The sequence below is a fragment of the Ruditapes philippinarum genome, unplaced genomic scaffold, assembly GCF_026571515.1.
Source record: "Ruditapes philippinarum isolate M1 unplaced genomic scaffold, ASM2657151v2 ctg993_1_1_1_1, whole genome shotgun sequence".
NCBI lineage: Eukaryota > Metazoa > Mollusca > Bivalvia > Venerida > Veneridae > Ruditapes > Ruditapes philippinarum.
The window spans coordinates 1-12,191 of record NW_026863595.1 but is presented as its reverse complement, the minus strand read 5'-3'; the positions used below and the strand labels follow the sequence as shown (position 1 = coordinate 12,191).

General features: G+C 34.4%; 1 protein-coding gene across 1 annotated transcript; it reads left to right on the top strand.

Annotated features, from left to right (window-relative positions):
* Positions 1-13: 13 nt before the first annotated feature.
* On the top strand, positions 14-11,910 carry LOC132722626 (exonuclease 3'-5' domain-containing protein 2-like). Its single transcript, XM_060707150.1, has 5 exons — positions 14-212; positions 3,969-4,123; positions 5,900-6,054; positions 8,450-8,572; positions 8,859-11,910. Exons 1-5 carry the CDS (start codon positions 161-163, stop codon positions 9,061-9,063), a joined length of 690 nt encoding a protein of 229 aa, XP_060563133.1. The 5' UTR covers positions 14-160; the 3' UTR covers positions 9,064-11,910.
* The last annotated feature ends 281 nt before the right edge of the window (positions 11,911-12,191 follow it).

The following is a 12,191-nucleotide window of genomic DNA, read 5'->3' as shown; positions in this document are numbered from 1 at the left end:
AGTGAAAAGAATTGTATCCAATCAAATTTTATGTAAGAAATGACTGGTAAATAAACATGGCTGCGCCCATGAGAAATGATTTAACTTGTGAAATTTCCGTCTATTTTTAAATTTAAAAGAATAGTCAATACTGTAAAATAATAGTTATAATATTAAAGTCATGAACGGTGAAAATATTAAAAAAATTGTTGTTCCAGTAGCTGTCATTAGTGGTGAGACAATTTTAACACAATTTTCTTCGTGTAGGCATTTCACCTGTTCACCCCTCATGTTTACAGTGTTTCACATGTATGATTGAAGTTGAAATAATAGCAATGGTGGGGTTTGTTGTAAAACAACACTCAGTGAGGTTTTCAATATCTATTTACTTTTGGTTTTGCCTTTAAGAGGAATTAATATGAAAAAGGCAAAGCCGTTATTTAAAGTGAGCTCGATTTTCTTTCCCGTGAAATTTTCATTTTATTTTATATTTTCCAATTTAAAATTGTCATTCGGTATTTTATACACTGGTTCCCTTTATGCTGGTTCCCTGTTTTCAATCAGAACACCTCGGTTTTTATCTTGTAATTCGAAAAGTTGCGATGTGTCAGTTTGGTACTTCGGGCGAAAGTTTTCAAAACCATCACTATCTAGGAGGTACTCCCGTTACCGTTAATCTCGCTTTGTAAACAGGCCCTTCGGGCCAGCTCTTCGAGCTCGCTATCATACATATTCTCAACGGAGAACTTTGATCTGTTGATTATTTTAAACCTTATTTCATAATAATGTCATGGAGCTAAATATAAGATGGAGAAGAGACTGTGAGGTCACACAGTGAAAATCAGTATTGGCAGAATTGTGTTCCCGCAAGTTATCATATGTCGCAAGATTTTGCGAGATTTGATGCATCATGGGTAAAAGTAGCCAAAATACCACCATCTTGAATTCCCGGAGGTACATCAACAAAAAAGACTAAACATTTTTCACTTATATAAGAAGCAATAGTAATTTTATTTAAAACGTACAATACACACTTTCCCATGGTATTGGGAACTTCAGCGATGTTTTGTTAAAAATTGGGGAAAAATGCATGAATTAAATTCTGCAAAGTTTAAATTAATGCAAAGAATCAATGTCTAGGATGGCATCTTCAAGCAATGGAGCACCATAACAGTGAAGAGGCCCTTATTTTCAAAGATTTTATAATTTGTTATTCAATATTTTTATTAAATGTAACTTTCATTTAGGAATTTTTTTCTGTGGATTGGAAATATAATATTTTCGATTGGGTATATGACCGGATATCGGCTATGAAAAAAGCAAAAAAAAGTCTGTGATATTTGATTATGTTATGATAAATGTAGAAAATAAAAAAATTAGAATGTTGTTGTTTTTATTTTCCTATAAATCTACTACAGTGATATTTTTGAAAAAGCAAATAAATAAAATGGTAGACAGACATTCAAATAAAACGACCATTAAATTTTTGAATGTCAACATTTTTTCTGCGATAGGATTGTAATTTTAAATTTGAATTGAAAGTTAAACTGATTATATAAGAATTATTTTTCATTACATTTAGCTGTTTAACTTTCACATTTTTTTAAATGAACATTAATTATTAAATAAAATACAATTACTATTAAGTATATAATTATGGCATGTTGTCCTTTACTGCAAACCTTTTTATGTTTGTTTCTAGATAGAAATTTTGTATTTAAGATCCATTGTTGTTTAAAGTCATATAAAATGACACCTTTTGATTCATTGGCTATTTTATCAGATCACTGTAATGAAATATGTACAGCAAAAGAAGTGCTTGGATGAGCAAACCTTCACTGTAACAACATCTTGAAAAGTTATTATTATATTTTATTTCATATAAAACTATCCATTATTTAGGAATTAAATAATTATGATAAAGGTGAAATATTTTCAGTGAAGTGTCTGTGACTTTCCACATTATTATTTATACGTTTTAAATACATGCTTGCAATGCAGTCAGCAAATTACAAAGGATGCTATTTTTTTCATGGATTTGTGATGATACTTCTAAACTAAATGGAGTGCCATTTTTCACTATACTGTATAACATATGAGCTAACAGTCACTTATGCAACAGAGCTATATTTAAATGGAGATGAAGCTATGATATCATCTACATAAAGTCATTGTAACCCTTAAGTTCATATTTTTGTTAGATTTACCGAGACCATGTTTGACATGGAAAAAATTAACTGATATACATGCACCCTGTCATGTTATCTAAACTTTATTAACCTATAGCTCTTCAGCGCTTCTTATGTAAAATTCTTCCAAGTATAATTTCCAATAACCGTAAATTATACCATACCCAGACTATGGTATAATTTTCAGTTTTGAAGATCGAAGGAGTAAGTGTTTCTGGGCGAAGCTATAGGTTAAAACAGATACACCATTGGTGCGATGATGATTTCTGGGTTTGCGTAAATTATACCATAATCACGTGACCTTTCTTATGCAACCTCACTTGACTTTGTCACGTGATTATGGTATAATTTACGCAAACCCAGAAATCATCAACGCAGCAATGGTATATCTATTACTTATTGTAATTAAAAGATTTTTAAGAAACAAAAAGAATTTGAAAAAATATAAAAAAAGAGTAATTTGGATTATCAAGGTGCCATTCACAATTATTCCCAGTAAATAGATAAAAATGTAAACTAAAACACGTTTGGTTACGTAAAACAAGATGGCAGAAATTGATCAACATTAAGGGCCAATGATTATGGGTCAGAATTGGAAAATTTTCTATTTTTAGAGCTTCTTATCTATCTGATATATAAGTCTTTGCTTCTGAGTAACAGTCTCGATCTTGCCAACAAGAGAAAATTTCTAGAAGATGATAGTATTAACAGGACTCTCATTAGACAGTGAAGCTTGGGTTAGGGTTCAGCTACTAAACTAATTGGAAGTGGGAAATTTTGCATGATTTTTAGAGGGGAAATTTATAATCCCTAATCAAAAACAAGTTTTCTCAAGTATCTGTTATTTATTGATCATTTAACCAAGAAATATAATGATAACTCTCTAATAGTGCTCGAAGACTTGTGCAAATCCAGCATATATGAATTTAAATGAGTTTCATACTAGAGTGACAAATGATGGGGTCATAATTTTTTTTCAAAATACAAATTAAAATTGTTGTATCCCAAATCCTTTATAAACAAAAGTTCTTTTTTCTCTACCATCCATACATCTTCTTTTTCCCTGGACTTCATTCAACCATAGAATGATGAAATTAAAAAAAATGTTGCATATAATTCATCCATAGACTCAACTTAAATTAAAATGGTAAAAATATAATTTAGCTCCATTCACTAGCATGTAAAGTTTTTATTTATATATGAGCCATTGAGGGTTGTCTGATATATCCTTGAAATTTTATTGTAGAAATGCTTGAATTAGACTGATTCAAGAGATTTTTTTCAGAAGACATGAAACAACACTTTAACAATCTGCAATTTAATTTTTTTTAGGTCATAGGCCATTTTGGCCTTTGACCTAGATGAAGTTAATGGCCAGGGCAGATATACACATGCCCAAAACAATTTATTAGGTTTCATTCACACACAGAATTCTGATTTATATGAAAAAATAGTTAAGAACTTGAAAACAAGGTCTTCAGACATTTACACTTGGGTTAACAAAAGAGCACATGTCCATGTAATTTTGTATCACTGTATATTGATACATGTATCTTTAAAAATCATCTTCTCATCCTACTAAGAGTTTCTAGTTTAGATATATGGCATAAAACAGTGGACCTTTACAAAGCATGTTCAAATAAAAGCCCTGTCGGGGTCATATTGACCCCGCAAATCATCAAAGTTTTAAAAAATTCTGTCCACTAGTTAAAATTTTCAATCTTTGCTATAGGAAATGTCTTTAAATGATTTATTGATTAAAGATGAGTTTACTGATATTTATTTCTTATTTTTGTTCAGTTGCAGCCCTTTGGGTTCTTTACAAGCATTTGAAGTCAACAGTTCAACAGTTGAAATTTAGGGACAAATTTTCAAGAGAGATTCATGTGGTTGATACAGTAGAAAAATGGGAGAAAATTTATATAGAGCTGGTTAGAAGGTGCACAATGATAAAGGTATGGTCTATGCTGAATTAACTATTTTTTGATGGTAGTTAATTTGGTTATTAAAGTTGGTTTGACTCTTCCAGGCACTTTAATTTTTTTTCATGTTAGGAAGCTGTATTTGAGGCCTTCTTGAATAACGCCTTCATGTGTATCTGGGGTCTTTTTGAATAATGCCTGCATGTGTTTGAGGTCTTTCTGAATTATGCCTGCATGTGTATCTGGATCTTTCTGAATTATGCCTGCATGTGTATCTGGATCTTTCTGAATAATGCCTGCATGTGTATCTGGGGTCTTTCTGAATAATGCCTGCATGTGTTCTGGATCTTTCTGAATAATGCCTGCATGTGTATCTGGATCTTTCTGAATAATGCCTGCATGTGTATCTGGGGTCTTTCTGAATAATGCCTGCATGTGTATCTGGATCTTTCTGAATAATGCCTGCATGTGTATCTGGGGTCTTTCTGAATAATGCCTGCATGTGTATCTGGGGTCTTTCTGAATTATGCCTGCATGTGTATCTGGATCTTTCTGAATAATGCCTGCATGTGTATCTGGATCTTTCTGAATAATGCCTGCATGTGTATCTGGGGTCTTTCTGAATAATGCCTGCATGTGTATCTGGGGTCTTTCTGAATTATACCTGCATGTGTATCTGGATCTTTCTGAATAATGCCTGCATGTGTATCTGGGGTCTTTCTGAATTATACCTGCATGTGTATCTGGATCTTTCTAAACAATGCATGCATGTGTATCTGGATCTTTCTGAATAATGCCTGCATGTGTATCTGGGGTCTTTCTGAATAATGCCTGCATGTGTATCTGGGGTCTTTCTGAATAATGCCTGCATGTGTTTCTGGATCTTTCTGAATAATGCCTGCATGTGTATCTGGATCTTTCTGAATAATGCCTGCATGTGTATCTGGGGTCTTTCTGAATTATGCCTGCATGTGTATCTGGGGTCTTTTTGAATAATGCCTGCATGTGTATCTGGGGTCTTTCTGAATAATGCCTGCATGTGTATCTGGGGTCTTTCTGAATAATGCCTGCATGTGTATATATGAGGTCTTTCTGAATAATGCCTGCATGTGTATCTGGATCTTTCTGAATAATGCCTGCATGTGTATCTGGGGTCTTTCTGAATTATACCTGCATGTGTATCTGGGGTCTCTCTGAATTATACCTGCATGTGTATCTGGATCTTTCTGAATAATGCCTGCATGTGTATCTGGATCTTTCTGAATAATGCCTGCATGTGTATCTGGGGTCTTTCTGAATTTACCTGCATGTGTATCTGGATCTTTCTGAATAATGCCTGCATGTGTATCTGGATCTTTCTGAATAATGCCTGCATGTGTATCTGGGGTCTTTCTGAATAATGCCTGCATGTGTATCTGGGGTCTTTCTGAATAATGCCTGCATGTGTTTCTGGATCTTTCTGAATAATGCCTGCATGTGTATCTGGGGTCTTTCTGAATTATACCTGCATGTGTATCTGGATCTTTCTGAATAATGCCTGCATGTGTATCTGGGGTCTCTCTGAATTATACCTGCATGTGTACATATGAGGTCTTTCTGAATAATGCCTACATGTGCATCCAACAGTAAAACAGAAAAGTTGCTCTGTGTATTTTATGTGGGTTATACCTCTAAAAATATATTAGGTATCAAAATAATGACACCCCAGTTTAATTCTAGATCTGTTCATTATTTAAGAAATTTAGAAAAAAAATCTGCAAACATTCAATGGAAAAGTTTGTACATGTACTTACTGTTTATATGATCCAGGCTGTTGGGTTTGACTGTGAGTGGGTATTTGTTGGTCACAGACTTCCAGTTGCTCTTATACAAATAGCAACTCATGATGGATACTGTGTATTGGTTAGAGTTTTCCAGCTTAAGAGTATACCAGTTACATTGAGGCAGTTCTTGTCTGATAAAAGGTATGTAGATAGTACTGATTTATTTAATTATTTAAAGACTTTAATAGATCATTTATCTAAACTTGATTATGCATTTGAAATATTACTTGGTACATGTGCATGTTCTAATTTTCCCTTGGGGAATATGTTCTGGAGTTTCTTGTAATGTAAAGAAATACTATGTAAGAATGCAGATGATTTATCAATGATTTCATGCACATTCCACCAGTTGTTTCTTTTTTAGATACTCACTAAACTTTCAATTACTTTGGTATTAATCTTATCTTAATATAAACAAATATTTTATCAAGTACAGGTATCCCAATGTATCAGTAGTTTTATACCATATGCGTTTTATCTCATCTAAGCTGGTCAAGGTGAGCTATTGTGGGCGTTCATCGGTCGTCACTTTGTCCATCATCAATTTTTTTAAAACAACTTCTTCTCAGAAACCACTAGGCCAAATTTGATGAAATTTTCCTGGGATGTTTCTTGCTTGAAGCTGTACAATTATTTTTCAAATTTTTCTGTTCCATTGAACATCTGGGTCAGAAGGGATAAAAATAGATTTTTAAATGAAATCTGAAAGTGCAAGGCCTAGAGCTTAGATATTTTGTGTGATGCATCGTCTAAGGAAACTCTACAAATCTTGTTCAAATTATACCCCAAATTGGCCTTGCCCCAGGGGTTCATTTATTTTCCTATATGTTAAGTAAAATCTTAAAAAATTATTTTCTCTGATTGACATTTCTAGAGGTTAAATATAGTGTAACATGCTCTACTTAGATTGTTCAAATCATAGTCCGGGAGTCAAGATTGGCCTCGCCCCAGGGGGTCATTTATTTTCCCTATATATGTTTAGTAAAATCTTAAAAAATCATTTTTTTATGATTGACAAAAGCTAGAGGTGAAACATTGTGTAACATTCTTTACTAAGATTGTTCAAATTATAGTCCTGGGGGTCAAAATTTGCCCCACCCTGGTAGTCATTGATTTTCATTATGTTAATATAGTTAAAACTTTGAAAAGTCTCCTTCTGAAGATATAAGGCTAAGAGCTTTGATTTTTGGTATATCTATAAGTCCTCTAACAAAGTTGTTCAAAGTTTGTTTTTGTTAAAAAGTGACAAATTTGGGACCATCTGGGGGGGAGGGCATAGGTTTTCTAAACATGGAGAAAAACACACTCTAGGGACTACTGTTTCAGTCCAAATATCTTGAAAATTGAACAGAAAGTGTTTTTTTTATGATTTCTAGGCCAGTTTTGAATATGGGTGATCTGGGGTCGAAAACTTAGTCACACAGCCCAAATATGGAAAAAACATGTTAACACTCAATAGGCTATTTTTTTATATCCAAATATTCTAGATATTGGTCAAAAAGGTTGTTAAGATGATAATTACTCAAGTTTGAATATGGATCATCTTGGGTCATAAAGTAGGTCATACAGCCCAAATATGGAAAAAACACATGTTACACTTTGGTCCAAATATCCTGGAAATTGGTCAGAAAGGTTGTTCAGATGATTTCTATCTCAAGTTCGAATATTTGTCATCCTGGGTCAAAAAGTAGGTCACACAGCCCAAATATGGAAAACCTTCTTAACACTTTAAAGGCTAATGTTTTGGTCCAGATATCCTTGAAATTCAGGTCAGAAAGGTTGTTTTGATGATTTCTAGGCCAGTTTCTAATATGGGTCATCTTGGGTCGGAAACTAGGTTACACAGCCCAAATATGGAAAACCCTTTTTTTACACTTTAGAGGCTATTGTTTTGGTCCAAATATCCTGGAAATTGATCAGAAAGGTTGTTAAGATGATTTCTAGCTCAAATTAAAATATAGTTAATCTGTGGTCAAAAACTAGGTCTAACAGCCCAAATATGGGAGAACCTTGTTGACACTGTAGAGGATACTGTTTATGTCCAAATATCCTGGAAATTAGATGGGTCATCTAGGGTAAAAAAGTTGGTGAAAAACCCAAATAATGGAAAACCAATTTAATCCCAAATATCCTGAAAATTTGTCAGAAAGGTTGTTTTGATGATATCTAGCTCAACTTTGAACATGTGTGATCCATGGTCAAAATCTAGTTCACACAGACCAAAAAGTGGTTACATTTTTAGTCTAAATATCCTGGAAATATGGTCACAAAGGTTGTTTGTATGATTTCTTGTTCAGGTTTGAATATGGGTCATCTGAGGTCCATGAAAGGTCACAGCACATAAAAAGGCATATATGAAAAATCCATATTATCTGCACTATTTTAGGTGCAAATATGATGGGTGCAAATATGAATGTTATAATATCACTATACTAATCAGTTTAAGTTTTTGTCATTATATTTGCCTTTCATTCATTGCTCAGAGCCTCAGTCATCAGGTGAGCAATATAAGGGCCATCATGGCCATCTTGTTTAGTATTTTGAAAGTAGGAGTAGCTTCCAGAGATGATGGTAGAAAACTTTTGAAAGATTATGGTATTATGGTCTCGGGATGTGTGGATCTTCGACATATCTTAGCAAGAACAAGAGCATTTCAATGGTAATACAACTATAATTTTTTTCTTGCTTTTTTTTCAAAATTTCCTTTCTGTAAGGCATCCTTTTTTACCAATTTCACTTTTGTTGAGCCTATTGGTGACTTTTATGATCAACTGAAAATAATGAGACTTTCATTAACCCATATTGCTGCTAGTTTGTATTTTGGTCCTACTATCAGATATTATTTTGAAATTTGATGAAATTGAAGAATATTCTTTTATATAGTCTGTTATGTCAAACTTGATTTTACAAATTTGACTAAAATAGATTTACACTCTTTTTTTCAGCCCAAGTCAAAGCTTACAAGGCATAGCAAAAGGAGTTCTTGATGTCTCAATGGTTAAAGATCAAACTATTCGATGTGGAGATTGGGAGGCAGAACAGCTCTCTCAAGAACAGGTTTTTTATGCTCCCCGTAGTCACAGCTTTGTCTGTCCGTTCGTTACTCTTGTCCAGGACATAACTTTAAAACAACAAGAGGTATCAACATGAAACTTTGTAGGTAGATAGATCTCATTGAGTATATGTGCAGTGCTCAAGAACCATAACTCTGTTTTACCTAATTTTAGAGTTATTGCCCTTTTTTCATTTTTACACTTTAAACTTTGTCCGGGACATAACTCTAAAACTATAAGAGATATCAACATGAAACTTTGTAGGTAAATAGATCTAATTGTGAAGAAGTGCAGTGCCTAATTACCATAACTATGTCTTGCCTAATTTTGGAGTTTTTGCCCTTTTTAGCTCACCTGTCACAAAGTGACAGGGTGAGCTTTTGTGATCGCTTTTCGTCCGGCGTCCGTCCGTCCGGTGTCCATCCGTCTGTCGTCCGTCCGTAAACTTTTACTTTAAATGACATCTCCTCCTAAACCACTAAGCCAATTTCATCCAAACTTCACAGGAATGTTCCTTTGGTGGTCACCTTTTAAAAATTGTTCAAAGAATTTAATTCCATGCAGAACTCTGGTTGCCATGGCAACCGAAAGAAAAAACTTTAAATATCTTCTTTTAAAAAACCCAAAGAGCTATAGCTTAGATATTTGGCATGAAACATCTTCTAGTGAGTGTCTACCAAGTTTGTTCAAATAAAAGCCCTGCGGTCAAAATTGGCCCCGCCCCAGGGGGTCATTGATTTTCCCTATATGCATATAGTAAAAACTTGAAAAATCTTCTTTTAAAGAACCAAAAGTGCTAGAGCTAAGATATTTAGCATGAAACATCTTGTAATGAGTGTCTACCAAGTTTGTTCAAATAAAAGCCCTGGGGTTAAAATTGGCCCCGCCCCGGGGGTCATTGATTTTCCTTATATGTGTATAGCAAAAATTTAAAAATCTTCTTTGAAAAAACCCAAATAGCTAGAGTTAAGATATTAAGCATGAAACATTTTCTAGAAAGTGTCTACAAAGTTTGTTCAAATAAAAGCCCTGGGGTCAAAACTGGCCCCGCCTCAGGGGTGTCATTGTTTTTAACTATATGTGTATAGTAAAACTTAAAAAATCTTCTTTTAAAAAGCCCAATTAGCTAGAGCTTAGATGTTTAGCATGAAACATGTTCTTATGGGTGTCTACCAAGTTTGTTCAAATAAAAGCCCTTGGGTTAAAATTGGCCCTGCCCGGGGGGGTTGGGGGTGGAGGAAGTCATTTTTTTTTTCATTATATGTGTGTAGTAAAAACTTAACATCATGAAACATCTACTAATGGGTGTCTTCCAAGTTTGTTCAAATAAAAGCCCTGGGGTTTAAACTGGCCCTGCTCCGGGGGCCTATATACAGGTGAGCGACCTCAGGGCCATCATGGCCGTCTTGTTTTATTTATACACGTTGAATAAGAGATGTCAACATGAAACTTTGTAGGTAGATAGATCTCATTGGATAGAAGTGCAGTGCAAAAGAACCTTAACTCTGCTTTGCCTAATTTTGGAGTTATTGCCCTTTGTTCATTTTGACACTTCAAACTTTGTCCGGGACATAACTCTGAAACTATAAGAGATATCAACATGAAACTTTATAGGTAGATAGATCTTATTAAAATGTAGTGCAAAGAAGCATAACACGGCCTTGCCTAATTTTGGAGTTATTGTCTTTTTTCATTTTTTTTACTTTAAACTTTGTCAGAAACCATGGGAGTTATCAACAACAAATTTTGTAGGTAGATTGATCAATGCAATCAAACATTAACTCTGCCTTCCTTAACCCATTACCGGATATATAGGCCTTTTAAAGCCTTTTTCAACCCCCTCCCTCATTTTGTTGTCTCTAATGGTAAAAAAATGCCTATTAAGGCCCCCAACAAATGTTTTTGTTTGAGAAATGTTTAAAAAAGTGACAACTTTTTTGGCGCCGCCCCCTATCCAAAAGATACATCAAGGGGTTGCCAGAAATGGGATGTGCCCCCTTCTGTTTAGGGGTTTGAAGGGGGCACCAGCCCCCCTCATCGCCAAGAAAATTTTGGACATGTGACAGGTGAGAGGCTAAAAGTGACCCCAGCCTGATCATAAGGTAACGTGTAACCAATGCTGAAAAGCCTTTGACTCTATCGAAAACCATTGTGATGTTGCAGCACTATGAAATCAATTTTGATTGAAAAAATCAACGGAAAATAGTGATTTTTGGCAATGTTGAGATGTCCCCTCATTGCCATGGTAATAAGAAATTTAAGACTGAGCATGTTGTTGCAAAGGCAATGGTCCAGTCAACATTTGTGCCAAGTTTGTTAAGAATTGAAGCAGTTTTATAGCAATTTGAACTTGTAACGGGAGACTTTTCAATGAAAACAGCCATTTTTCACAAAATGCTCATGCAGTAATGGGTTATTTTGGAGAAATTGCCCTTGGTCCATTTTTAGCTCGACTATTCGCAGAATAATCGAGCTAATGCAGTCACCTATTTGTCGGCGTCGGCGTCGGCGTCCCTGTGGTTAAGTTTTTGTATGTAAGCTGGTATCTCCATAACTACTGAAGGGAATGGATTGAAACTTCACACACTTGTTCTCTGTGATTATCTAAGATGATTGGCACAAGTCCCATAACTCTGATTTGCTTTTTTCATAATTATGCCCTTTTTCGACTTAGAAATTCTTGGTTAAGTTTTTGTATGTAAGCTGGTTATCTCCATAACTAATGAATGGAATGGATTGAAACTTCACACACTTGTTCTCTGTGATTATCTAAGATGATTGGCACAAGTCCCATAACTCTGATTTGCTTTTTTTCATAATTATGCCCCTTTTTCGACTTAGAAATTCTTGGTTAAGTTTTTGTATGTAAGCTGGTATCTCCATAACTACTGAAGGGAATGGATTGAAACTTCACACACTTGTTCTCTGTGATTATTTAAGATGATTGGCAACCCAAGTCCATAAACTCTGATTTGCTTTTTTTCATAATTTTATGCCCCTTTTTCGACTTAGAAATTCTTGGTTAAGTTTTTGTATGTAAGCTGGTATCTCCATAACTACTGAAGGGAATGGATTGAAACTTCACACACTTGTTCTCTGTGATTATTTAAGATGATTGGCACAAAGTCCCATAACTCTGATTTGCTTTTTTACATAATTATGCCCCTTTTTGACTTAGAAATTCTTGGTTAAGTTTTTCGTGTAAGCTGGTATCTCCCTTTTAAA

Bases quoted from the DNA above. Each gene is read 5' to 3' on its own strand.
- LOC132722626 (XM_060707150.1), top strand. From the start codon at position 161: ATGAACGGTGAAAATATTAAAAAAATTGTTGTTCCAGTAGCTGTCATT. The intron at 213-3,968 runs GTGAGACAATTT...ATTTTTGTTCAG, and splicing joins TCCAGTAGCTGTCATTAGTG to TTGCAGCCCTTTGGGTTCTT. The intron at 6,055-8,449 runs GTATGTAGATAG...CATCTTGTTTAG, and splicing joins CAGTTCTTGTCTGATAAAAG to TATTTTGAAAGTAGGAGTAG.